This window comes from Pinus tabuliformis, chromosome 6 (assembly GCF_031772625.1).
Source record: "Pinus tabuliformis cultivar Carrire ecotype Pingquan chromosome 6, CPIR1, whole genome shotgun sequence".
NCBI lineage: Eukaryota > Viridiplantae > Streptophyta > Pinopsida > Pinales > Pinaceae > Pinus > Pinus tabuliformis.
Genome location: NC_142292.1, coordinates 17,184,265 through 17,207,860, shown reverse-complemented (window position 1 = coordinate 17,207,860; position 23,596 = coordinate 17,184,265). Strand labels below are relative to the sequence as shown.

Sequence of the window (23,596 nt, the reverse complement as noted above, 5' to 3'; positions counted from 1 at the left end):
AATTTCTATTTTATAAAATACAAATATATACAAATTCAAAAAAATAGAGATATACAATAGCATTTCACTAGCCTCAACTTCTAGCTTATGCTTTGTAGGGTTTCCCTCTCCAAGGCCCGTTGGATTTTGCAGCAATAGGTACGTATACGCCATCTTTAGACTAGAGTTATGGTGACTAGTCTTTCAACTCCAAAGTCATTTCTTAGTCCAACAACACAAGATCGATTTAGAAGGGTTGTGATCACAATCAATTTGCAAGGCCAAGGTAAGCCTCACCTCCCCAAACAACTATTTAAAAGATCCCAAACCTTTTCCAAATTTCTATTTTATAAAATACAAATATATACAAATTCAAAAAAATAGAGATACAAAAGCATTTCACTAGCCTCAACTTAACTTTTGTCTCGTGGGACGCATGTTAGTTTTTGGTAGCATCGGAAGTGCTCTAGCCTTGAAAATTGGTGGACAGGCTAAGGCACATGAGTTCTAAAGAACTCAGAAACCGTTTGGTGAAATTCCACCCAGATTGTATTTTAATAAAATAATTAATATTTTTAATAGAGTTCCTAAGTCTAAACTTAGGAAAATTAAAATATTAATGGGTATTAATCAAAATATGGGTGAGAATGATCTAGAAGGCGGATCAAGTCATGTTTTAATCTTAGTCGTTGATTAGAGGCTTAATCTCGGCTGTTGAAGACTCAACAAAAAAAGTATAAAATGGAGGCTTGGGGTTCATTTGGAAATACACACAGAGAGATTGAGGAAATCGATTTTCTGAGGTGAGAAGTTCTTAAGAGGAAAATCGATTGGGGAGATCTTGCCGTTGAGGGGTAGAGAGAATCTGGGAGGACTTTCCAGAGAACATTGACAGAGAGGTGGAGAGAGCTTGCAGAGAGGTAGCGCAGTAGCCGGGAGAGCTGACACGGAAAAGTTGCTTGTCATGCAGAATCCAAAAATGTCGAAACTAACGGGAACTGTCGAAACTAACGAGAACTGCCGGGAAATTCTAGAATAGCTGGGAGCGCTGATGTAGAGGCAGTGCAGTAGCCGAGAGAGCTAACACAAAAAAGTTGCTTGTCACGCAAAATCCAAAATTGTCGAGGTTAGCCAATCTTGTGCCGGATCAATGAGAATTCTGTCGGGTGAAGTGAGGTAAAACTCACTCAGATTTTCCGCCAGTATTCTTTGTAAAGGATTACTAGATGAGCATCCTAAATTTGTATTCAAATATTTCTCCTGCATAATAATAAATCCTCAAAGCTGTTGCACTAGTTTTCCTGCATTGGGTTTTTCCAAGGACTATTGTGTCAAAAAATAAGTGTGTCCTACGTATCTTGTTCTTTGCTCTGTTTTCTGTTTCATGAGATCAAATATTTAATTGGTGTAGGCTACAGAAGTAGATTGCTTCAATATTCGGAAGAATAACTTGATCAATGTATTAAAAATCAAGTAGGTGAAGTAGATTCTTATTTGCTGCAGTAGGGGTTCCTTCAAGTCTAGGAACTTTCACATGGTATCAGAGCATTGATTTTGAAACAGAAAGAGCAGATCCAGTGTTGAGCAATGAGGCCAAAAGCTACACTTGGCAGTAATTCGAATCCCCTTGAAGGGATTGCGCAGTCCTTGCCGAGAAGTGGATCCGAGGAAATCTCTCTCTAAGTGACACGACAGGGATTTCCAGTTCGTGAGTTTGCAGAAGCAGAGGGAGTGATGCAAATCCTCAGCACAATGCTTGATGGGCACAGTTTTTGCCGGGGCAAAAATTTGCTGGAAAAGAACGAAGACACATAGAAGGGGAATTTTCTCCTCAGAGGACTTCCAGCCAAGGACTCTGAATCTTCACTTGCTAAACAATAGCAGAGAGAGGCAGATCTACAAGCTCTAGCAGGGAGTGCGTAGGCCGATCTAGTGCTATGCAAAGGAGAGAGGAGGTCGTTCGACATTTGGCAGAGATGGAAACCACATCTCCAGGAGGGAGATGGAGTGATATTGAGCTATAGTCGGGAGGATTACATGTGGGCAAGATCCTTGAGGAGTCCACCTCTTGGATCAATTCCTTGCTACGGGAGCCCAAGATTCAGCAATAACAAGATGGGCTTAGTGTCAGATGATGCAGGGGATTGTTTGGAGGACAAATGCAATGGCTTGGGACCAGAGACTGATCAACGCAGAGCAAGCTTGGCAGCAATACAATTGGCACAGTGCAAGAGTTAGCAACAACGCAAAAGGTTCAGAGCGTCAGAAACTGGACCAGTTAGATTTCAACATTCACTATATTATGCTAAACACAGTTAAGTTCAACTAATTTTGGATGTTTTTCAGTTGCTTCTCTCAACAATTGAGTTGCAGTACAGATGCGGTGCTAGCAGATGCAACGTTTGAGAGGGAGTTGTAGTATAGATGCAGCAGTGGGAGTGTCATGGGCAACAGTACAGTAGCAGCAACAACACAGTGTTGGTGGCAGCGGCAATGCAGAAAAGAGGTGCTTCAGAAACAGAGCAGCATGCAGGTAGACATTGTTGCACGAGTACTTCCCTTGCTAAGAGGGAGTGTTAGTTTTTGGTAGCATAGAAAGTGCTCTAGCCTTGAAAATTGGTGGAGAGGCTAAGGCACATGAGTTCTAAAGAACACAGAAACCGTTTAGTGCAATTCCACCCGAATTGTATTTTATTAAAATTATTAATATTTTTAATAGAGTTCCTAAGTCTAAACTCAAGAAAATTAAAATATTAATGGGTATTAATCAAAATATGGGTGAGAATGATCTAGAAGGTGGATCAAGTCATGTTTTAATCTTAGTCATTGATTAGAGGCTTAATCTCGGTCGTTGAAGACTCAATAGAAAAAGTATAAAATTGGAGGCTTGGGGTTCATTTGGAAATACACACAAAGAGATTGAGGAAATCGATTTTCTAAGGTGAGAAGTTCTCAAGAGGAAAATCGATTAGGGAGATCTTGACGTTGAGGGGCAGAGAGAATCCGAGAGAAATTTCCGGAGAATACTGACAGAGAGGCAGAGAGAGCTCGCAGAGAGGCAGCACAGTAGCCGAAAGAGCTGATGCATAAAAGTTGCTTGTCACGTAGAATCTAGAACTATCGGAACCACTGAAACTATTGGGAACTGCTAGGAGAGTTGACGCAAAGGCAGCGCAGTAGCCGAGAGAGCTGACGCAAAAAAGTTGTCTGCCACGTAGAATCCAGAACTGCCGGAACAACGGGCAACTGTCGGGAACTGCCGAGAGAGCTGATGCAAAGGGCAGAGAAGGTGATGCAGAGCCAGCACAAAAATAGTTGAGGTTAGCCAGTCTTGTGTCAAATCAACCGGAATTCGGCCAAGTGAAGTGAGGCAAAACTCACTCAGATTTTCCGCCAGTATTTTCTCTGTAAAGGATTGTTAGATGAGCATCCTAGATTTGTATTCAGATATTTCTCTTGCATAATAATAAGCCCTCAAAGTTGTTGCACCAATTTTCCCGCATTGGGTTTTTCCAGGGACTATTGTGTCCAGAGATAAGTGTGTCCTATGTATCTTGTTCTTTGCTCTGTTTTCTGTTTCATGAGATCAAATATTTTATTGGTGTAGGCTGCAAAAGTAATTTGCTTCAATATTCGGAAGAATAACTTGATGAATGTATTAAAAATCAAGTAGGTGAAGTAGATTCAAATTCACTGCAATAGAGGTTCCTTCGAGTCTAGGAATTTTCACAACGAAAAGCCTCAACACAGTGCTTGAAGGGCGCAGTTTCTACCGAGGCAAAAATCTGTTGGAAAAGAACGAAGACACGTAGAAGGGGAATTTTCTCCTCAGAGAACTTTCCGCCAAAAAGTTCTAATTTCTCACTTGTTGAGCAGCTGAGCAGTACTAAGCAGTGACTAGAGGAGTCTGTTCGACAGTTGGGTGAAATGGGATCGCATGGGCTCAGAGATCAGGACAGGTTGGAAGGAGCTTCCAACTATGTCATATGGAAGACCAGAATCTTAGCTGTTCTAGAGGAATATGATCTTGAGGCCTATGTCAATAGTGTTGTAGTTGTTCCAGCTGACAACAATCAAAAGAAGAGGTACAAGACTGAGCAGGGGAAGGCAAAGAGGCTCATTCTCGATGGAGTTCGAGATCATGTGGTCTCACACTTGCAGGGCAAGGATATAGCCCAGGAGATGTGGGAAGCCTTGTCTTCTCTGAATGAAGGCTCTTCCAAACAACGGAAGATGTATTGGAGCAGAAGTTGCAGCGGACTTTGATGCAGAAAGGAGAAGGGGTGAACCCCTATCTTAAGTGTCTTTAGGACACTAGAGACTAGCTTGTTGCAGTGGGGTCCACTCCTCAGCCAACCACGATAGTGAGGATAGCCCTGAATAGAGTCTCGGATGAATGGCAAGTTTTCGTCCAAAGCATATTGGGCAGAGAAAAACTACCTTCATGAGAGGAGATGTGGTCAGCTCTTCAACAGGAGGAGTTAAGGAGGGACCTAATGAAGGTCAACCTCGGTGGCAACAGTGGAAGTGGCACAAAGACAAAGGAGGAGGAGAATGCAGCTTTGGCATCAAAGGGACAGCAGAAGCCGAAGCGAAAGGACATTTCAAAGGTGAAATGTTTCAGTTGTGGCGAGTTGGGCCAGTATGCATCCCAGTGTCCTTTGAAGAAAAAGGACAAGGATGAGAAACATGATCCTAAGGCTACTTCAGCAAAGATTGACGAGGATGAGTTTGCCATGAATGCCCACGCATCTCTAGGTGGGAGATGGGACGATATTGAGCTGTAGTCGGGAAGGCTACATGTGGGCAGGATCCTTAAGGAATCCACCTCTTGGATCAATTCCTTGCTACGGGAGCCTAAGATTCAGCAGTAGCAAGATGGACTTAGTGTCAGCTGATGCAGTGGAGTGTTTGGAGGACAGATGCAGTAGCTTGGGACCAGAGACTGATTAGCCCAGAGCAAGATTGGCAACAGTGCAGTTGGCACAGTGTAGGAGTCAGCAGTAGCACAGAAGATTCAAAGGGTCAGAATCAACAGCAGTCAGATTCCAACATTCGTTGTATTATGCTGAACACAATTAAGTTCTGTTAATTTTGGATGTTATTCAGTTGCTTCTCTCAGCAACCGAGTTGCAGTACGAATGCAGTGTTAGCGGTGGCAGTGCTAGCACCATAGTAGATGCAGCATTTGAGAGGGAGTTGTAGTACAGATGCAACAGTGGCAGTCGCAGAGTCATGGGCAACAATACAGTTGCAGTAGTATCACAGTGTTTGTGGCAACAACAATGCAGAAAGGAGGTGCTTCAGAAACAGAGCAACATGCAGGTGGACATTGTTGCTAGAGCACTTTCCTTGCTAAGAGGGAGTGTTAATTTTTGGTAGCATCAGAAGTGCTCTAGCCTTGAAAATTGGTGGAGAGGCTAAGGCACATGAGTTCTAAAGAACCCAGAAACCATTTGTTGAAATTCCACCTGAATTGTATTTTATTAAAATAATTAATATTTTTAGTGGGGTCCCTAAATCTAAACGTAGGGAAATTAAAATATTAATGGGTATTAATCAAAATATGGGTGAGAACGATCTAGAAGGAGGATCAACTCATGTTTTAATCTTAGTAGTTGATTAAAGACTTAATATCGGCCGTTGAAGACTCAACAAGAAAAGTATAAATTGGAGGCTTGGGGTTCATTTGTAATCACACACAGAGAGATTGAGGAAATCGATTTTCTGAAGTGAGAAGTTCTCAGGAGGAAAATCGATTGGGGAGATCTTGCAGTAGAGGGCCAGAGAGAATTTGAAAGGAGGACTTTTTAGAGAATACTGACAGAGCGGCGGAGAGAGCTTGCAAAGAGGCAGCGGAATAGTCCAGAGAGCTAATGTAGAGTCTGAAGATTGCCCTACCATGACATCCTTTTTGCCCAATAATCCTCTCTTTTTCATATATATTTACCACTTAATAAAGCCATATCTCCAAGGTTTTGATGAAGGTATGCATTAGTATGTTTTCTTGTTCATATTCAACTATATACCCTATTGTTTTAATTAAAGTTGTAATTAGCTACCAAATCGACCTGTTTCCGCAGCTAGTCCAAGATTCCGTAGCTGCCTTCATTGTTCACAAGGTTCCAGAGCTCCAGTTCAGCAACGAAAGGTGCGGATGGATAGAAGGTGACTCCCTCATGGATACCTTCCTATCCACTCGAAACCGTTTTCCAAAGGTGGCACAGGAGATCGCGGTCAAACCCCGAGTCAACTGCCAGATTAACGCAGAACAGAGTCGAGATCAACTGAAACCTTATCGTTTTGCTCGAAATAGCAAAACAACGGTTTGACGATATATAGGGTTAAGAGATATTAGGCTTAGAATTCTCATACAGTTATGCAAGAGACATGTTATAAATTTAATGGCCACACTGTTATTTGGGTGCGCACTGAATGAAATGTTTTCTGAACAATTTGTGACTTTCGTGTGAATGAATTTGGTTTCTGTGTGCAAGTATTGTACTGGTTTAAAGCTCTGAACTGCTATGTGGAGGGTCCCTGCAATCAGTGTTAGGTTTTGATCAAATAAATATGATTTCCTTCAATTATTCAATTGCTCCGTTTTGTGTGATCATGTTGTATAATGATTTCAAATTGTTATCTGCATAAGAATTCTACTTTGCTTTATACCTAGATTAGGCTGTTGTTTACTTTGCTTTATACCTAGTACTGCACAATCATTTCCTTTGCTTATTATCCAGCATAATTGAAGTGTGTTTAATTCAGAAGTGTTGCTTGGATTACATTGTTTGAGTAGAAATTGAACAAGCAAGAAGACTTCTCCTAAAACAATTGAGTTCAATAGTATTCCTTCATAGATGCTAGAGTAAGATTCTATTTTACACTTAGAGGATTAGGAGCTGTAGCAAAGAGATTTAAAATCAAATTCTAACAACCTAACATAAGTAAAATCACCCTCACATCATCCACAAACTGATTGAATAGCGATTAATTCCTAGGAAACTTATCCTTAAGAATGACAACATTAGTACAACTAACAACATCACCTCCATCCTAGGACTAGACTTTGACAAATACATAACGACATACTAAAATAACTTCTAAGCACATATTGTGCACCTATACTTCGTCAGTCTACGCACCCTGGTTGACAATTTATGATTGCCAATTCAAGGACATTGAATTGACCAAAAAGACGACGTTGGGCCAATCTGGACCCACACAGTTCTGACGCAGAGCTAGAAGGGCCAGCCCATAGCAGAAGAATGGCCTGTCACGCAGAATCCATAACTGTCGAAATAGCTGGAACTGTCAGGAACTATTGAACCTACCAGGAACTGCCAGAACTGCTGGGAGAGCTGACGCAAAGGGCTTAGAAGATGATGCAAGGCTGACACAAAGCCTGAAACACTGACTCAGGGCCAACGCAAAAATAGCCAAGGTTAGCCAGTCTTGTGCCGGATCAGCCAAAATTCTGTTGGGTGAAGTGAGGTAAAACTCACTCAAATTTTCTGCCAATATTTTTTCTATAAAGGATTGCTAGATGAGCATCCTAGATATGTATTCAGATATTTCTCCTGCATAATAATAAACCGTCTGAACTGTTGCACCGATTTTCCCGCATTGGGTTTTTCCGAGGACTATTGTGTCCAAAAATAAGTGTCCTATGTATCTTGTTCTTTGCTCTATTTTTTGTTTCATGGGATTGAATATTTAATTAGTGTAGGCTATAGAAGTAATTTGCTTCGGTATTCAAAAGAATAACTTGATGAAAGTAATTTGAAAATCAAGTCGGTGAAGTAGATTCAAATTTGTTGCAGTAGGGGTTCCTTCAGACTAGGAATTTTCACACCTATGACTTATGTTTTTTATTGAAGCTTGACTTGTCTACATGGGAGGATGACTTGGTGGAGTGGAGGATGTCTACGTCTTAGTCAAAAGGTCCAATTTGTCTCATTTAATTTGATTCTTGAAGAAGAGAAGAAGTTTTTCGATTTTCCCCTAGGAGAGGGGTTTTGCCCTGGTTGAGTGCATACAAATGGTATCCATTTGTCTTTGGTGATCTTCGTGTTTTTGTTAGTTGTTTGATGATAAAGAACATAATAATAATAAGTAGAAGAATAATCTAATTAAAGAAGTAAAAGAACATCACAAGCACCTATCAAGTTAAGAACAATCATTTTAATTAGCTTCCCTAAGGATTTCTCAACATGGTATCAGAGCTAAGGTCAATGGCATAACACGCAGCCAAAAGATCACTGTTGGTTGGAAAACAAAAGTTTCATGTCTAGCGCTCAAGTCCGAGCTACCTAGGAGGACCAAATTAAAACAACTCATTTCTGGGCATTACTATAAGACTATACCTCAGTGATTAGGCCGCTAAAGACCAAATTAATAAAGGAAGCCATGAAGCATTAGTTGGGGAACCCAAAGGGCTGACACTTTGAGAGCCTAAACTAGGCTGAGATCTCTGTTTGGAAAAGAGAAGTTCTGTGCATGGTGTGTGGGATCTGAAATCACTTTAGTAGTCCAAAATCAAAGAGACTTATAAAATTTCTTTAGGTAATTGAATTACATTCTCAGGACATCTTTTGTGGATTAGAGTTAGTCCTTATCACCTACAAAGAAAAGGACCAAGACCGAACTATTTAAAAGCATTATAAGACTTTTACAAAGGTACAGTCACCCCAAAACTAAAGGAGTCAAGACCCTTGTGGAAAAAGGACGAGAATTTGTGCATATATATATATATATATAAGGTCTAAGCCTCAATAATAACATAAAAGACGACTTGGAAGGATCACAGTGCCAGACATAATCAAACCTATTTTGAAGTCTAATTTAGTGGGACATAATCTCAATCTTTTGAATTTGTGGAACGATGAAAAGGATCAAGGTCTACATTCCTTGTGGAATAGGTGTCTAGCCCTATTGAAGAAAGTGAAAGAAGACCTTTGTGCATATTCTATCGTTGTATTATCTCTGTCTCAAAAGGAAGTAGTCTATATTAGTGTGAGGAGAAGTCTATTTGAAGACTTGTAGCAACTCATTCTTCAAAAGCCTCTACTACAGTGAAGAAAAAGCATCTAGCATTTTGGACCAGCTTGAAGTCCTCATCTAACTCAAGTAAGTATTGATATTACTCTTTATGTTTTAGTCATCTAACAATGTGTCTTCAATTTGCAAGAAAAAGCAACAAGCTCAATGGAACATCAATCTTTCAATCATGAAAGACAAAGGTATGTAACCTTGAGGTATGTATAGCATGTTCATTTGTTAAAAATGTTTTAGGGTTTAGTTGCTTGTATAATTCTAGGGTTTGCAAACTCTCATTGTGTTAAAATTGTTAATATCTAGGATTGTAAACCCTAGATAGTACATATGAAAACCTCATTCGCTTGTTCTTTTTTAGAAACCCTAACTCATGATATCTAGGGTTTGAAGATATATGAGAATCCTTTGCGAAAATAGAATTAAATAATGTCTAATTGCTCTTTAGTGCGAGTCAGGGTTTGTACTCAAAATCCCTAGGAATTCATTCTCTAAAAGGAAATGGAAACCCTAGAAAATCATCTGACTCTTGTACTTGTATATTTTGGTTGTGCTTGTCAATGAATATTGCAAGTATATTCTAAAAGAAAAGATTGTGGCTAGATTCAGAGGGAGCCCTTCAATAAGGAAACCCTACAAGGTTTGTAAAAGGAGCCACTCAAGGTATGTTTAAGACCACGTGATTTGTAGCTAGTTAAAAGGTATGAACAATTTTGAAATTTGCTTTGTATTACTAACTCTCTCATGTCTAGGGTTTGAATCATAAAGATTCTTATGGTTAGGGTGATTAATCTCTAGATTAAATCAACCGTTATCATACTATCTATCGTTTGTTCACTTGGAAAGACCCCAACCTTTAGGGTTCACTATAAAAATCCTAGCCTTTTTGATGTTTATAGGGTTTGTTGATGTTATGATGAAACCCTAGATTTTTAGGGTTTTATGAATTACAATTTATGACAAAACCCTTGCAATAGGCAATGTAAAATCCTAGTAATGAAACCCTAGGTGAATATGCTTCTATTTGATTGAAACCCTAGCTTGGTCGAGTTGTTGTATATCTAACATTAAAATGTTGATGTTTGCGTCTAGGGTATACGACAAAAACCTAGTAGAGATTGATATAAGTTTCTAGGCCATGATAATGAAACCTTAGATGTAATAATGCTTTCGCTATGATTGAAATCAATTGTTAATATCTAACGCTTTAGTCTTAGTGATGGAATCTAGGGTTTGTTACAAAAACCCTAACAAAGATGGTTGTGTAAGTTTAAGGCATGAAAATGTAACCTTAGTCGATTGTTTCTCTCTTGATTACTATCTAGGTTTAGAATTTGATATTTAAAGTTCAAGTTCTTGCTTGAATTTTCTGATAACCTTAGATACACTATGATAATATGCTAACCCTAGGTTGATCAAATTTATTTCATGCTCCTGTATCTGTGCTTGGTTGTACTTACAATTGAAGGTTTGCAAGTACATAGCCTTCAAGATGTTGAAGATGCCTCATATTTGATGATAACTTAATGACGACGAGCATGATGGAAAGAGGGAGTTGTAAGAATCTTGATATAATAGATGAACTTCTTGCCATGTGACGATAGAAGGAATGATGTTCCGGAAGGTTGAAGTTCTCCGATGATATGATGATAAACCCTGTGTGGCTGAGTTGTTGATGGATTTATCCCCTAGAAGAAAAGAAGCTTGGATAAAGAAAGTGTATAACTCCCCAGTTAAGAGGGAGGTCATATTGTGACAGCTATAGTAAAGACCTTGAAGAAAGAGTAAGATCGGAGAATGGCTAAAGCACTATAGATGGTTATTCGTGATTAATAAAGTTGTGTTCGTGATTAAGAATTGGATGTTGTGAAAAGTGTTGAGGTTGAGTTTGGTCTGCTAGAGAAGATGAAGGAAGTTTCCATCAAAATGTGTTTGGATATTGTGATGACTTCAGCGATATCAGAATGGTTGAAGACCCCGAAGTCTTGTGCTAGCATACAAGAACATATACATTAGAAGTTTGATACAGGTTGGGGTCATGAAGCTACATTACGTGCCAATAGATGAACAAATAGTTGATGTATTGACGAAATCTCTTCCCAAAAAGAAGTTAGTTTTAAAAGCATGTTCGGATTGATGGATGTGTTTGTATGTTAGTAATTGTCTCTGATTTGGTTGAGAGGGAGAGATGAAGTTAGAATGTCAAGATACAAATCAGCTTGACCCTTCCAAACGGAGGTTGCCACATTACTAGAATCAGGAAAGAATGTAATGTGGTCCCGAGGGGGCTGAAATGACACCCAACCACACGGCTGTCCAAATGAGTTAAACTGTACAGGAGGATATGGAGGCTCTCCATCAAGGCGTAGGATACAGATTCACGGATGACGTTAGGGGGCCAAGGTTAATGCTCTGCTTGCCTAAATGGGAGGTTTACCACACGGGGGGTTACTACCCGTGTGGACCTGAAGGGGGAGACATGACTCTCAACCTCACTGTTGCATTAGAGGCTGTCCATCATTTGGTTAGGGAGCAAGGCAGCTTACTGGAGGTATAAGGTTACCACTGGCTGTAGTGGGCCTACAGGGCTACTAGGCGTTACCTCCCAGCCTCCTAGTGTTGGTAGTGGTTGTCCCTTTGCCGATCATCTATTTATCCATCCTGCCTATCTATCTGGCCTACCATCCTGTGCCACATCTGACTTGTTGGATCAAACCTTATATCATCCCAATAATTATTTGATTTGGCTAAGGCACAAAGCCCTGTTTGGCTAACCCTGGTACCTAGTCCACTGTATTCACGATGAGCTAGGAAAGAGAACCATCATTAATGATAGCCCCACATGAGTCTCAGTGCCTTAGTGATTCTAGGACAAGGCATAGGGGTGTTGATGCCCTTTTTAAAGGTGTGACGTACTATTATTTGCACCCAATGGCTTACGGCTCAGTGTTGCTTCAAGCTCAATATTGCCTGCACGGAGTGAGCCGCATACGAGTATGGTCAATTTCATTCCTGAGATGGCGTCAAACCCAGGAACACCATGCCTTGTAGGAATCATCATTCTGGTATATTGGTTGTACAGATCTATGTTGGTATCTGACTTCCTTGTTGGTTGCTTCCTTGTTGGTTGCTTCCTTAGAATTAGTTCTAAAGGGGTGTAACAACACCCTTGTACTTTTTTTACCCCTTGAGCCCCGAGCAGTTAATCAAAGAAAAATATAAAAGGTGAAAGGCATATAAAGAAGGCTGGAAAAATCAAGTTCGGGGCACCTCATGTACCATAATTGCTCCCTCCTATACATTATAAATCCAAGTGTGGGCTTCCCTTTTATTAGCTACCCTTGTACCCCAGCGTGTGGCCCAGGGATGCCCCTTCTCATTCCCTACTTCATTCACCTATCTGTCACATGCCACTGCCTTTTGAAGGATGTACCTTGTGCAAATTATCCCCTTTAGAAGTAGAAACCACCTAATAGGATACTTGGCTAACCCCATTTGGAGTTTAGGAGACATTGGTACATCCCGAAGCCCATTATGGAAAGGCAAGCCATTATGAAGTCCCCACCTGTGGTCCACGGTCGGTAAGCTCATTTACTAGATTTCTCTAGCGACTTGTTGTACTAGAAGGTTAGGGGATGCATTGGATCTTATGCAGGATTGAAGATGGTCTCCATCTTGGGTTTGGTCTCCCTATACGAGGACCTAATCCTCCAGAGGGCTATATTGGCACATGTAGGGTGTGTGTTGAGAGCCATGTGCCTCCACAACAGTAGACAACACTCCATGGATCACCGAGGATGGTCAGAGATGCTCGAGATACTCCTATTGGATGAGGAAGATGCACCTAGTTCACCTTTTCCCAACCGGCCCACAGATGTACCATGCACTTGACAGCTGACCCAGAACTTGTAGGATGATGTGGCATCCCCTCCACCACCACCAGAGCCCTTTCAGATGATTTATAGGCATCTTTGACTCATTTGGAGACCCATGAGGTTATTATTGTGGCCCCACACCCATTGGGAACACCGTAGGTTTATTGTTTGGAGAACAAGGCGCCAACCCCTTGTCCATCACTTTTGAGGGTCCTACTCTTCATTATGGCACCCATGGACCTCATCAGGCCTCTTGGAGGGCCCTATGACATGTATTATTCATCATCTGACCTCTTAAGAGGCTTATTCTTTCATTTGTGAGCTAGTTTGGTGGGCTTGTCACCAAAAGTTAGATTATTAGCACATTATTTTATTTTTGGGGCTTATGTAGGCCAAGGAGACTAATTCAAACTCCTCATTAGTGTATAAATACAATTTAGATGAGTTCATTTGCTCATCATCACTTTGGATTGGATCTCTTCTCTCTCTTGAGAATTTCGCACTTTTTCTTGGAGGATGAATTGGAGCTTTATGGAAGAATTTTGTCGTGTGGATTTGGTTTATCTTATCTTGGAGCTTCTCTATTTTCAAATTGTGAATGGTTGGATATGTTCTATTACATGTAAGTACATGCTTTTAATGTTATTCTTGTTTTACTTTGTCATATACATTGGATTGGGATTTTCGCTATTTTTAGGGCTAATTGCTGCATGCATTTAATGCTTAAATTGTGGAATTTTGTTTCTATATAGCATCTCTCAATTTATGGGCCATATAATTTGAATGAAATCTCCTTGGGATAATTCTATGAACGAATTCATCTTGATAAGCCATCACCTTTTACACATCGAAGTATAAAAGCTACAAGATTGCTTCTCTTTGCCCTAGAAGGTTAGCGAGGTAGTCTTGAGGCCTCCTTGACTAAGAACCAAGGTCCTCATTCATATTTATCATAGACTCCATTCTCCCAAGACTAAGGCACTGATCTACCAAGAGGTGGTCACCTAAAATCAACTCTTTTTCACCTTTTCCTAGGTCTAGCCAAGTTGGGTCACCTAGGGCATCATTTTCCTGACAAAATAGCCCTCCAAAAAGTTTGATCTCCTAGCCTCTCCTGCGTTGGTGTCTCCTCAAGGCCTCCTCCAATTTTGAAGCCATTTCGATGGTGGATTTGTGAGAAAAGCCAAGCCCTAGCTCCAAGATCAAACTTTGCCCTAATATCCCCAAGGATAGTGCCTTATAGGATTAATTCAACACCTTTAAGTGAAAATTATTTCTTTGATCCTTTCCCCCAACTTGTCTGGGTTAAGAACATCATTGGTTGCTAAACTCTTACCCCATAACCTATGTTGAGTTCACTTGGTCCCGTGTGGTCCCATTCCTTTGAAAAGGTAATTCTTCAAGAACCATTCGAGGTACCAATTTCAACAAGGATTTTAGGAATTGGGAAACTCTTTCACAAGTCATATTCCCTAAACCTAACCCTCAAATCCTCCCATCCTTCTCCTAGAAGACATTATACCTTGCTTAGAAAGCAAGCAAGCTCTATTCTTCAACCTCTTCTGGAAAGGGATTATTTGGGTCACTCTATATCCACTTATTGATTTATCCTTCATCAATGACTCCATAATATATCGGGTCTCCTCCCACCGGTGAAAGTCTGTAAATAGTAGGGAGCCTTAGCTAAGGTGACAGTGGGCTAAGTCTCCATTTGTTGCCCTTGGTCTAGTATTTGCCCTTTAGGTCCCCTGCTAGTGTGAGTGGTAACAATGCTCATGGAGGATATCGATCCACACCTGTGGGCTTTTATGGCATAGTTTTATTGTTGTGAGCTATGGGGTTGGTTTGTAACCCCTTATCTTGAAGAACACTCAAAATTAAACTTTTTGTATGGCTTGTAGGCTAATTTTATGTTGCAAAAGTGAGGGATATACCTCATATATATAGAGAATCCCTCACTTCATTCTATTCATCATCAAACTTGAGTTTCTGCTTTTCTTCTAGGGCTCGACTTAGCCTTTATGTTGCTACTTGTGGAGATGTGATTTTTATGGAGCTTTTACTATTGGAGATTGGCTTATGTATTAGAGATGTCTTTTGGGGATTGAAAGAAGGTGTTTTCATGGAATAACTGTAAGTTTATTGCAGATTTTTCATTGTTTTACATGTAACAAAATTCTTGTTGTTGGAAATACTGAGAGGTGGGGTGAATCAATGTTTAGTTAATTAACCAATTTTCAACCATCAACAAATCACAATATTAACTATTCGAGATTGAACAAATGAACTCAAAAGATTTATAACAAAGAGAAAAACACTTTCAAGTTTTCTTAATATATAAAGAGTACTATCAAGTTTATCAGCTCCAACTAGAACTTTTGTAGGCACCAACCTATGGAAAACACCAATCCCCCAGTTGGGCACCAACTTAGTGAATACATGGGTACCGAGACACTAATCCCCTAGTTGAGCACCAACTTAGCAAAATTCATGGGCACCAACACATAGGGGACTTCAATCCCTAGGTGAGCACCAACTTAGCTCCAAGTTGTACTTTGGATTTGTCATTAATTGCTTCTTCCTTAGATGGTCATCACTTCGCCATGCAATCAACATATTTCCACTCTCAACTTTGATTACAACCACTTGGCTTGAGCACTCAATTTCCTGCACTTTAACTAACCATTTAGGGAACACCTTGCCTTGACCCAAAAAAAAGTGTCTCTACTCTATTTGCAAGATGGCCTAAGACTTGACTAAGGAAACATTTCCATAGGGTTGAGCCTTAGCAACAAAATTGTCCCTTGAAGAGGCTCGCTTTACCTCCTTTTCTGTGTGGTTTTTTCCCCTCTAGGCTACCTCCAAGCAACGAGCTATTAGAGCTCCTTTGACCATATAGGTGATTCAAACTACAAGCTTATGAATTTATACACTATAAGAAATGCAACTGTATAAGTGATTTTAACCACAGAGATGATATGTGTATATGTGATATAACCAAAAGATTTTACGCCAAGATTACATACCAAACCTAGATACAACCCAAGAACTTTGACAACAAAGGTGATTTAAACTGTAGAGCTGGTTTACATTCTCATTCAAAAATTACCGTATAGTTTACCATGAAATCCATATCTCCACAAGTATTCCCTAATCCTTGAATCACTATAGATATGCAAGCCTTTCTATGCCAAAATCTCTACCCCTGATCAACTATAGCAATATCATTTTAGGGTTCACATTTGCGCTGAGATCTTGATCTCAATCGACAAAGTTGATTTTCCAGAAACACCACTTGGCTTCTCCTTTCAGTTCTACTCCTCTCGCAACACTCTTTCTTTGTTGGATCTTGAAGATCAAATCTAAACTTGATGCAAGACTCCTCAATGCATTATTTACTTAAACAGTTGGGTAAGGAGACCAATGGTCACTCCCTTTCGGTTACCCATCAGGCCGACTTATATTGTTTATCTCATGCTACAAGTAGTGAGTCATTGTTGTTCCTTTTGAGCATTATACACCAAAGGGTGTGCAAATAATTCATCTCCAAACTGTGCATTTTGTTTGAGTACCTACAACCATCAATGTGGCCTATCCAAATCTCCCTTAGCTATGTCAAAGCGGTATATAGCCATGTGCTTATCTAAATGTTAATATATACATGTTAATTGTCTCACTGTGGTAGTCATCGCTATGACAGTGAAAAGTACTTGAATATTTCTTGCACAGAGGTTTGGTTCATTGAATGGTGTGTGTGCAAATTGAGAGGCACACTGCTGCTATGTATGTTGGCATATTCAAATCAGGGGAACATAACTGTAAGGGCAGATTTGGACTTGAATCCTCTGTTGGACTATGATCTTGGCACCATAAGCAAACAACCCCAACAGTCAGGTATTCAAACCAAATCTAAACTGAGGACAAGAAGCATGCCTCAACTTGTTCATGAATCACAAATACTTTACAATTTTGAAGCATGACCTCAACTTGTTCATGAATCACAAATACTTTACAATTTTGTTCCATATTGAAGATCTTTGTTGAATGGGCCATTTGATTATGTAACTTTTCCTTCCATTTCCACTACCTTTTGACCTTGGTGGGGTCAAGCAATTTGCTTCCTTGGAGGCTCACCTTTACTTGGTTTTGACATCATTAACAACTTCTTTCAACACTTGCTATATTTTTTCTATGACCCATGTCTAAATGCAAATTATCTACAGAAAAACTTGGTTAACGTTTGTAAGTTAAATACTTCTTCCTTGAAATCCATAGGAGAACTCCTAGTGTGCATCTCCTATTTAATTTCTCCCCTCACAAAATAGATGGTTATGGTTTATAAAATGGAAAAAAGAGTTTCCCCCCTTATTCCATTATTTGTCACTTATCTCTAAAAATTGCCCTAACACTCCATCACCCATGTAGGATTAGGCATTGGAAAATTTCGTGTGGATCAAAACCTTTAAAAATTAATTATTTCTAATTCTTCTCCTTTTATTTTCCTAATCTTTTTAAGGCAAGCCACTAGGGCTTTGTCCTAGGGCCAAATTGATTTAGGGCATTATGGATGAGTGTTCGTAGAAGAAAAACCTAAGATTTATCATTATAATTATTTTAAAATGCAAAATCAAGCCTTTTTCATGGTAAATCCTCCCTTAGGAGGGCTGATGTCATCCTTCTCTAGACAATTTGTGCCTTGGAAACCCTAACGCCAACCTAGCTTCAACTTGAGGCTATTTTAAGGGTTTTCTCTATCATTTGTTGACCTAGTCTTTTAGCAAACCCTTTCTTTAACTTTTGTGTCTAGGTAATCCTTTGTTGTTGCATTTCAAGAAAACCTAGATCATACAAGTCCTTATCTAATCTAGGTGCATGATACGTTACTCCTTATCAAGAAGAATTGAACCTTTTTCCGTCATAGAGTGTCTTCACCTAGCCTATACCTTCATCACCTTGAACCCTAGAACTTGTAATATCCTATACATGAGCACTAGGAAGTCTCCCTTGTGGTGAAATTCCACTAAAGAGCAGGAGGAAAATTGCCAAGGTGACAATGGCAATCTCCCTCATTGTCACTATAAGTTTTCACCCTTGCCTTGTGATTGCTCTCACAAGACTTGCCGATTTTGTGACAACATGTACCTTGAAGCATTGTTGTCCAAACATCTCAAGATTTTGTTCTTCCTACATTTTTTGATAATAAAGACACATAATTTCCTTGGTGACAACTACAAGGTTTTTCCTATGTAAAACTTCTATTTTCTTAGGGTTTCATTTGTTATCTTGTTCTTGACAAGGCTTGATTAAATAGGCTTCAGATTATCTTCTTCCCAATTTACATTGTATATTTTCCTTTCTTTGACTCTATAAAAGGCATTGGTTATTCATTCCAATCTCTTGCTTTTCACATTTTAAATGAATTTTTATATCAAAGAACAAACACTTTGCATCTTAGGCATATTAGAGTAAGCATACAAGTCACTTTTCATTCTATTTTAGGGACATTGTCATCAAAACTCATTAAAAACATTAAAAAAAAACTTGAAAAAACCAAAAAAGCCCTTAAATTCTTAAAAACAGTCATATTAGCTACTGTATTTTCCATTTTCACACTAGAAAAGTGTGTTTTTATCATCATAATTCCATTTGGTGGCATGTCCAATTTCATATTAATTTTTTGGATTGGTTTTTGTGCCATTTTCAGCTTAAAAAAATTTACTCTTGCTGTAAACTCTGCTTTGTTACTTTTTGGCACCTTTTTCAAAGCATAATTGCATTAGGTTTTGTCTTGTCAATCATATCTAAAGAGTGCATAATTTTCTGTGCATTTTTTCAGTGCTTAAATCATTTATTACTTTTTTTTGCAATTTTTGGGCAGATCTGTTTAGGGCAGCGAGTCATGATTTTGGTTTAAGTTTCACTAATCAGAATTGCATAATAGTTTCACTCCTAAAATCATTTGGGGATTCTCCCTTGTGGTTAACTAAAGAGCAAGGAAAAAATATGTGGTGACCAACTATTTCCAATTAACTTGGAACTGCACAGTTTAATGATAACAAGTTTTTTGGAGGATTGTCGGATATTCTAGGGTTACGGTTTCTACCCTAAGAAGGGAAGGAGTTAGGGCTTGGTGACAAACCCTAGGGTTGTAGTTGTTGAGGAGGAGGAGAAGAGGAAGTATCTCACGTGATGCCATGATGGACTTGCTAGTGGTGATTCCAGCTTGTTGGAATATCTTTGTTGTGGCTAGGCTTTTCATTTTCTTCCCTAGCTAGGGTTTTTGGAGACCTTGATGCTTGTGCGAACTTTATGATAAAGCTGTTGTACATGTACTTCAATCTTATATGTGTGTGTGTGAGTGAAATTTCCAGCTATCCAATACTTCTGTAATTGTAGATTTGATTTCCAGTTATCATTGTCTTCATGATTTGGTTATTTGCAGCTCTTTCGATGTTTTGTTGATTTGACATTAAGGCTGAAATTGTTAAGGGATTTATTATATAATTGGAAGATGATAAAAAAAAATATTGTTATAAATCTAAAATAACTATAGTGAATTCAGATATTGCTGATGCTTGGAAAAGTGTGCCCTAAGGGATGAAACTTGTTGGCATATGTTTGGTATCTTTTCTTCACATTGTCAAATTCTTTCCTTTCCCATTTGGTGCCATTTTCACATATGTCCATGACAGCAACTTGAAACACTCGTGAATATGTTAGTGCTAGTGGTAACTACCTCTTTGTAAATATGTCACAAAGTTGGGAACCATTGCTGGAGAGGGTAGTAGGTGTTAGGGAATGAAGATGCAGTCCGTGGAATATTGTCTAATATTGTGGTCATTTGTTGGACATTGACAAAATTATCTTAGCATATCTTATCTATAAAGGATTTTACACCCATGTGAGGGGGGAGCATTTGCATTGCCAGCTGATGTAGTTGAAGGATGCAAATCACATTTAACAACCTTAAAGACCCTAACGTAGATGCAGCCAACCTTTACTTGTTTAAGGGTATTTCAACCGCTGGAAATGAAGAGCCCTCTGCAAGTTTTCATATGCCAGCTAACTCTCACATCCATGAGACTATTGGCTATCAAATGTATGAAAATGTCAAGCATGATGATATTGACCCATCTGTTAGGTTGCATGGCCCTAATCTACTAAGAAATTATGTCTTTACCATTTCTGTGATCATTTTTCACTAATATATCAAGATAAATTTTGGTACTCAAATTGTCTTCTATGATCTCATTTCCATGGTGTTTTTTTATTGACTCAAGCTTCCAATCAACACAAGCAAGCAGCAACTCCTCTATTTTAAATTTAACACTGGGATATAAACATCCTGCCACACTACAGAAGTATTGTTCAGCTAAGAAGCCATGAGTGAGGGGTATCTATTCTGCCAGTCACCCAGAGCTTGCATTTGGGCCCACCCATTTCCACAAGCACTAATGCATGCAAGCATGAGCACGAGCACAAGCACAAACATGTCATTGTGATTGTATAGAACCGGGTTTTGAGAAAGAGGGGGGGAGGGTGTTAACAACACCCTGCTTTCACCAACTTGGTAAACTGCCATTGGCAATTCCATAGTATTTGAAAACTTGTATATATTGTTTCCCCATTTCCCAAGAATTTGCATTTGTTTCTCTGAAAATGGTATCTGTTTCGGAATCTCAAATCATTTTCAAGTTTCGAGCAACTTAGCTTCAACACATAAACAATCCATCCAGAGCAATTAGCTCACAAGTTACAAGTAGGAATCAATTACACTGTAGATACTTCAAAATCATTGCATTGGTCATTTCAAGTACGGTTCAAAATCATCATCTGCAAGTGGAAAGGACTCACCTGTAGGCACATTGGAGGCTACGTTTGAGAGAACAACCACAATCAAAGAGAAAATAGTCACTCCAAGAACATTATTTATTTGTGCATGAGGCTCCACAGCATTCCAGAGTGTACTAGGTATACCGGTCTCGTTGAAACCATCTACCGTGATAAACATACCCGAGAAAAAGACCAGAAGGGAATAAGAAACCTGTTCCAAAAAAAACCATTTCAGAAAATACCCAAGAAAAACTATGAGCCTTCTGATAAATCCTGAACAATCGCTCTTTTGATGCACTAGCATTCGAATAGCAATTAAACTTAACACTTAAAAAACAATTAAATTCAAAACCAATTACTGGCATAGCTAGGGAAATAGGATTTCTAATCTGGATATTCAGGTTCTAGATAAGGTATCTACGTTGCTGGGGTCTAGGTTTATTTCTGTAGTTTGATTATCTTCCTTTTTTGCCTGTAGTCTTATACTCTATAGCATATGCACAACTGTTGACCTTATATTCTACCAATCCGGCCACATAACATGCACATTCAAAAGACAGTAAATAATATTAAATAACATTAACCCATTTTCATTCAAATATTGTTAACCACGAAACAAGTACAATTAAAGAAATTACAGGATTTAACTGGGGAGAAATTCAAGTGGATATATGAACCCATCAAGCTGTGGTTAGCATTTTAAAGTGGGACTGAAATGAGTTCGACCACCAATAAGTGAATAAAAGTGATATTTAGAAAAGTGATCTTCCCGGTCCTATTTTGCTGTCCATGGTGGAATTCAGCTTTGATACTTGGGTTTTGTTTTGTAGGCAAGATGCTTTTGAAAACAGTTGTGCGGCAAGCAAACCTCTCCCTATTCAGGGAGAAGTTACAGTGAGCTCCTGCTTGCAACACTCTCTCGAAAGATCCCTTCAGCTAAGAAGCCAAAGGTGAGGCTATCTATTTTGTGAAATTTGCCCATGGCCTTCACCCAACCCAACCACATGAAACATCTCATTTGCGTAGGCATGACAACCCGACGAGTAAAACATGCTCCTGGGGATTTGAACCACCATTTACCATCGAACCAAAACTCGTAATAGACATATATATTCTATTGAAACTGGATTAAGAATTAGGGAAGGCATCATACCTTCTCCAGGGAGGGTCGAGCATCTGTAAAATCAAGAACAACAAGGGCAAGGGCTGCAGTAATAGCACTCCATGACATATTGAGGCCACATAGCATCGCAACTAGCATTCCAATGGTGACCAAGTAAACGCTGGCTTTCCATAAAATTCTTTTCCATACAATTTCCTCATCTGCAGACAAAAAAAGAGATGGGATTTCTCTTGCAGAAATAACACGGTTGCTGTTCACTCTCAGTGACCTCCTCGAGGAAACCCCGCCCTCATCACTGACATTTGAATGTCCTTCGTTCACCACCCCCGCCCCCGACGACTCCTCCTTCGCTTCCACCACACTGGTCTCAACTCGCTGTGAGTCACCGTCGCCGGGGTTTCTGTTTCTGAGGGAATCGGTCCTCTCAGCAACAATTTCACCGTGATGATTTTCTGAAAAACTTCGAGTCTCAGCGTTTGAATCCGGAGACCCCAAATGAGAAAGCAAAGTAGGGGAAAATCTATGCGAGTTGATGTCCTCTTCGCTTGCCGCCACATCAACAGCTTCTTCTTCGTCTTTCTCTGCAGAAAGCAGCTTCCAGTTGACGATTAACAATATTAAAGTATTCACAGCAACCCCAACCAGCATGGAAGGCAAAATTCCCAGCACGAATTTACCGAAGGAAATTTTGCTCTGTACTGCAATTACCAAATTCTGGGGATTCCCAATTGGAGTTGCTGCAGACCCAATGTTTGCACTGGTTGCCAGAGCCAATAAGAAGGGCTGAGGAGGCAGATTATTCTGCCTGCACAGCTTCAACACAAATTCTGTCAACACCACACAACAGGTGTCATTTGTGAACAGAGCACTTGCAATTGCTGTAAGAAAAGAAACTCTGCATAACAAATCCCTTCCACCTTTGCTATGCCATGAGAGGAGTTGGGTCAAATACTTGAACATGTCTGCCCTTTCCAAGTATATACTCACCACCATCGTCCCAAACAAGAGGCCCAAAATTGGAAGATCAACGGCTTCATAAGCCTGATCAGGTGAGACTACTCGAAATATGACCATGAGCATTGCCCCTAGAAGTGAGCCTGCTGTCCTCCCAATTGGAAGGAATGGCACAGCAGGAAATACTGCCAATATCCAAAACATCAAAAATCCAATACATCCTAACACCACCTTGGGGATCGAAGCCAATGCCATCTTTCAAACGCTGAATTTTGCAATTGCTTCTACCTCTTTGCAAATCGCGCAAATTTATGAGTGAATCTAATATAAGCTTCCGTAACAATGACATCACTACTCCTGGTTATTCGCTTGTATGGTCTTCCCATTTATTATCTTCTCAAGAAGGAAAACCCAACTTGCCAATCTACTCAAATGTAGCTTTCATCTGGCTCATTGATGCTGAATACTGCAACCAAAACAAAATGCCATACGATCCAGAGATATGGTATTATTGTAGCTATCACCTGGCTCAATTAATAAAATCGATGCCCCATGCTGAGATGACAACGAAATACCTAAGTACTTTTAAGTATATTTTTATTATATGATATATCCGAATGGAGTTCTTTAATCATCATATCTGAATGGAGTTCGTTCTTTCTTTAATCCTGTACCAATTTTGAATCTGTGAACATAAAAAAGTAGGTTTCTTATTCATTCTTAACTTTATTGATTCTCAACTTTAATGCAATTTTTGACTGTATGTACTTTTCACTCT

General features: G+C 39.5%; 1 protein-coding gene across 1 annotated transcript in view; it reads right to left on the bottom strand.

Annotated features, from left to right (window-relative positions):
* The window catches only part of LOC149256996 (Divalent ion symporter), a 70,969-nt gene extending 47,575 nt beyond the window's left edge, over positions 1-23,394 (bottom strand). Inside the window, exons 1-2 of the mRNA XM_089413413.1 lie at positions 21,895-23,394; positions 20,763-20,952 (exon numbers count right to left, since the gene is read on the bottom strand). Coding sequence (XP_089269539.1) covers positions 20,763-20,952; positions 21,895-23,073 — 1,369 coding nt within the window. The 5' untranslated portion in view covers positions 23,074-23,394. The remainder of the gene's footprint in view (positions 1-20,762; positions 20,953-21,894) is intronic.
* Between the last annotated feature and the right edge of the window lie 202 nt (positions 23,395-23,596).